The sequence below is a fragment of the Octopus bimaculoides genome, chromosome 15 (genome assembly GCF_001194135.2).
Source record: "Octopus bimaculoides isolate UCB-OBI-ISO-001 chromosome 15, ASM119413v2, whole genome shotgun sequence".
Taxonomy (NCBI): domain Eukaryota; kingdom Metazoa; phylum Mollusca; class Cephalopoda; order Octopoda; family Octopodidae; genus Octopus; species Octopus bimaculoides.
The window spans coordinates 44,357,537-44,362,869 of NC_068995.1; the positions used below are offsets into that span (position 1 = coordinate 44,357,537).

Here is a 5,333-nt window from a genome sequence, read left to right on the forward strand (position 1 = left end):
ATCATCATTGGTATCATCATTTAATGTCTGTTTTCCATGCTGGCATGGATTAGATGGTTTGACAGGAGCTGGTGAGGCCAGGTGCTACACCAGGTTCCATTGTCTCTATTGTCTGTTTTGGCAAGGTTTCTGTGGCTGGATGCCCTTCCTAATGCCAAACACCTTGCAGAGTGTACTGGGTGCTTTTTACACGACACCAGCACTGACATGGTCACCAAGTACCTTGCAAGACAAAACCCTCTTGACTGTGTTGAGTAGTATTGAGTGGGTGTGGCTTCGTGCCAGGTGAGTGATTAAAAGTATAGAGGGACAGAGATAGGCATTCTGCTGGAGAGTACATACATGGATACTCCCTTTAGAAAAGAAAGAACAGTGAATTAGAGTGTGTGTGTGTGTATACACACACACACACACACACACATGCACATGCACACACAGAGGTTCTAATGGAGTAGAATTTTCAGCATGCAACCACATTGTGCATGGAATAGTAATTGCTCTGCCAAACTCATCTGAGGTACACTCCTCATGGCCAAATTCTCTGCAGAAGTTTCAAATCTCAAGTCAACTGAAACTGAAGCCATTCTGCCATATCAGATTTCAAGATTGAACTTCTACTGTAGCAAACAACACACAACGCATCTGCTTCACATTCGTTCAATAAACTGAAAGTGTCTACAAAGAGTACCTACCTCTGTTAGCCGCAAAAATACACCCCGAGCATTAGAACCAACATCAAAGTAAAATATTTTCCCTTCTACACGAGCCGTTCTGTTTTCTGGTAACTCACTGCGATCTGAAAGACACAATATAGATGACTAGTCAATTCTGCTTGACTAGATCACTGACAAACAGGTACAGGCATGAAATTAGAATGTCGCATTAAGATGCACAATATCTAACCAGAGTTCCAAGTTCAAATCCAGTGTTGGCTCTCTGTGTAGTTTTGAGAGAGATAGAGTGGAAGAGACTGAAAAAGAAAGATGCAACAGAAGAAAATATTTTCCAGATTGTAACCTTATACCTAGTATTGGGGTAACCTTACCCTTGATCTTGGTCAAATATTAAAATCAATAGTGCAGTTGGAGTAGCAGGGAAGTTGTCCTTGACAATAACTTTATAGAGGTCAGTACTTTTGGGTCTGCTTGAGAGTTCAGGGAGGCGAGAGGGGAATGCCAAACTCAGGAGCTGCCCCAGGTGGCACAGGCTCTAACTATGCTACTGAATAAAACAGAATTAAAAGTATAAATCTAAATAGAAAAAATATTACACTAGGAACTTACCATGATCTTCAATCCCAAATTCATCCAGTAAATCTGTCAGGGCATCCCTAAATTCTATCATACCTTGAGCAGGAATAGCAATGTGTGTTCTAGGTCCACCTCTTGGAATTGTTTGTGACACCTGGATCAAAGAAAAGGTATAGGCTCAATAGACGCTGTTGTAAATAGAGAGAGAAATACAATGGTTGTAACTTAGAATGTCATAAAAAGGAGATCTACTGCAAGAAACCACTGACCCTTAAAAATCGGCCACGTTGATTTTCTTTTAAATCAAGATAATAACGTCTGTTATCTTTAACCATGGTTTTTGTTTTTAATTTTCCGTCTTCAGGTAGGTTATCAGGATTTGGAGGCCCTGCACAAAGAAAATAAACGCACAATTTAATAACACTGATATTTAATCCTTTCATTACCATATTGCTTCAATTAACTTTGAAAAACTTTAGTAAAATAACTTTGCCCTTCTTAAACTGGTGCTCGAAACAGAAATTGGTTTCAAATTTTGGCACAAGGCCAGCAATTTCAGAGGAGGGAGTAAGTCAATTATATCGACTCAACACTTGACTGGTACTTATTTTATCAACCCCCAAAAAGATGAAAGGCAAAGCTGACCTTGGCAGAATTTGGACTCAGAGCCTGAAGTCAGATAAAATGCCACTACGTATTTTGCCCAGCATAGCAACAATTGTGCCAGCTCACCACCTTTGTTTGGAACATAAATTAACATGGAATATTGATGAATGGTTTAAATTTATATAACTTTAAAAAAAGAATTTTTTTATAAAAGCAGGGGCATGCTCAGGACAGTCGGTATCAAATAAGTTAATAGCTCATCAGGAGGCAGTTACTGTCCCCTTCTTCCAAATTGGGGAGAAATTGATGAGGTTTAGTTTGAACAACTATAAGAAAAGAATATAAATAGAAAGGCAATTCCAGATGTAAGATATTCTGGGAAAGAAGGATTTTATGATGTAGGAGCTGGGATAGGGGAGATAGATGTGTCAGAAGATGTCTTAGGTTGGGGTAGTTTACATCATTGTAGTAATGGTAGAAGAGAAGGCAGTGGAGGAGTCATTATTGTAGTTGTAGAAAATCCAGAATGAGGAGACAGCACATCTGAGGGACAGAAGTTACAATGTATTGGTCTGAAATGTATTTAAGAATATCTGTTAGCACTGTCACCAATGTGGGCAATAGTATTCTTGCTTGCGTTTCATAGAAATGTTATGGAACTGAAGTAATTTCTGTCATTAGAGAAGAAGGCTAGTCTTTGGGATGCAGTTTCTGTTGTTATAGATGAGAGTGGAGTGAATTTGAAGGTTTTCAGTGAGTTGTCCAACACTAGAGAAGGTGAAGTGTGAGATTGTTTTTGTTGTTATAGGTTGATGCTTAACATTACATCTGCAAGGAGGTCATTGCCAAGGTTAGCTAAAGGTCCCTGCAACCAAGGCAGGAGCACAGGGCACCACATCAGGTATTTGGGACCTTCTAAATACAAAGAGAAAAATGTGAAAATAATGAATAAAATGAAATACAAGCAAAATATGGAAATCCCTCAAGTGAAGTCAAGCTTACTTTAAAACACTGCAGGTGAGTATGGGAGTGGCAGGGGAAGGTTAAGGTGGGTGGTTTCTGAGTCAGTCAAGGAAATTCATTCGCTTTTCAGCAGGAATGTGCAAAGTTGAAGAGAAAATATTAGATGTTACTTTTCAAAGTCCTCTATACTCATAAACTGGTTGACTGCACATGGTTTAAAGCAGTAACTTCAGAAGCAGAACATGAAGTTGTGAAGGGAAAGAAAAGAAAATGTGTCTTTGATCATGAATGATGGAAGTCAAAGAAATTAAACTGCTATGTCATAATTGGTAAACACAAAGGAAAGGATAAAAGAGTTCAGACACAGGTCATAATGGGAAATCCACAGGAATTTCATATGCCTTGTGGATGGTGATACTGTAACAAATTTTTAGGTGTCTACCTTGATTCTGGATATTGTCCTGCACTTATGTGTTTTATTTCTAGCTTCTGGGTGGTGGCATATAATGAAAGCAAGACATTAAATGACATACTGCATGATATTTATAGAAGGCTAGATGACAGCCCAGATTAGAAAGTGTCAAAGCAATTAAGCAGAAAATTAGCAGAATTCAAGATGCTCTTAATAAACTCACAGAAATGCCTGCTTTTGATTCTGCAATGCAACATGAATTAGAAACTTGTACCACAAACAGAAAATTAGTTTTCTAGTGATGATAGTCTCTGTCTGTTGCATCCACTGTGTTGGTGGGACCTTGATGTGAACACTCCTTCCCTGATCCCTTCATCTAACCAACAGAGAAAGGAAACCAACCTCAGTACTAGACTGGTATTTTATTTACTAACCCCAAATGAAAGAAAAACAAAGTTGGCTTTAGTGTGATTTAAACTTAGAGTATGGAGGGCCACAACAAATATCACAAGTCATTCTATGTGATGTTCTAACAACTGCCAAATTTGCCCTCTTATGATGATGATGATGGTGAATGTTTCTGACGATGTTTTAGGCATAGTAAATGTTGTCAGTGAAGCTGTGCAGGAGTGCCTCTGTGGAATTGTCGACCAAAGTTCATTAATGAATAGTTTACTAATTAATTAATTATCACGCAAATGGGTATGAAGAGAACAAGCACGAGCAAAAGAATTAGCTAGAGAATTGGATATGTAGCCCAATTTTAGAAGTAAAAGAATATGCTGAAAAAAGGGGGAATTTGAATATAAAGGCACTGGCAAGATTCCAAACACCAAATGACCCTAAAAGAAATTTTTCAAAATCATGTGTGAAACATAATACTTGATACAGCTATTAATTCTTTATCAAAGAGATTTGAACAGTTGCAAAGTTTCAATAACACATGGGGGATTTTTAAATAACATCAAAAGAATTTTCAAGATAAAAATAAACTGGAATTAATATATGAAGGTTTGGTGGATAGGTTCAGGTAGCAAGAAAACAGTGATAATAACGGATGTGATGCCTTCACTGAACTAAATCTCGCAAAAGAATGATTTCCTGGAGATGTAAAGCTTCTGATAGATGGTGTTAGATTCCTCCACAGTAATAAGTTATAGACTGTAACTGTCTCTACACTTTTCTATACACCTTCTTGAACATATTCCCTTGAGGGTACACTCTGCTTTCTCATCAGCACCATCTTTATCTCACTTTCTGGCACCACTCTATCCACCTCCAGTTAGCCACACAGAATGTGGGATAGCCTTGACACTCCTCCACAACAATAAACTTGCACCTGTTTCTTCCATCATACTTAAAAATCTCAGCACTCTGCATAAAAACAACTCTCTCTCTCTCTCTCTCTCTCTCTCTCTCTCTCACACACACATCTTTTGTTTTCCCTCTTAGTCAAGAGAAGCTGTTTAGTCTTGCAAACTACACTCTCACTAGTACTGGTGCCACGAAAAAAGCACCCAGTACAGTCTGCAAAATGATTGACATTAAGAAGGGCATCCAGTCATAGAAATCATGCCAAATATTGGGAAGACACATTCCTCCAGCCCATTGGATGCCAGCGTGGGAAAGTGAACATGAAATGATGAAGAAGTCATCCCAAATCTGTGGATTGTGTTACAATATCTATAACTGTGGCTGAGAGAGGAGAGAAGCTTTAGTAATCTAAAGACATATTTTTGGTCCTCCATAACACAAGAGAGATTAAATCTTTTAGCAATTTTCTCAATAGAAAATGTTGCATGAAGAAAAGGAAAAGCTATCAAAAGTGTTATGAGAACATTTGCAGATTTAATGTCAAGAAAAGGAAAAAATGTTTTAGCTAGACTGAAGGTTGTAGTACAATGTCTGTTCTTTTGTTCCTATTGTTACATCTACAGAAGATCAACAGCACCCTTTGGACTTCCTCTCACTCACCCATCCACAACCCAATGTTTGTTTGTAACAAAAATATGTTGAGATTATTGCCAGTAATACACTCACACATATACACACACTCTCTCTCTCTCTCTCTCTCTCTCTCTCTCTCTCTCTCTCTCTCTCTC

General features: G+C 38.2%; 1 protein-coding gene across 1 annotated transcript in view; it reads right to left on the bottom strand.

The window, feature by feature from the left end:
• LOC106880519 (transcriptional activator protein Pur-beta) overlaps positions 1-5,333 on the bottom strand; it is a 77,255-nt gene that overhangs the window by 1,720 nt on the left and 70,202 nt on the right. Inside the window, exons 4-6 of the mRNA XM_052973300.1 lie at positions 1,520-1,638; positions 1,284-1,404; positions 693-796 (exon numbers count right to left, since the gene is read on the bottom strand). Of these exons, the coding sequence (XP_052829260.1) occupies positions 693-796; positions 1,284-1,404; positions 1,520-1,638 (344 nt within the window). The remainder of the gene's footprint in view (positions 1-692; positions 797-1,283; positions 1,405-1,519; positions 1,639-5,333) is intronic.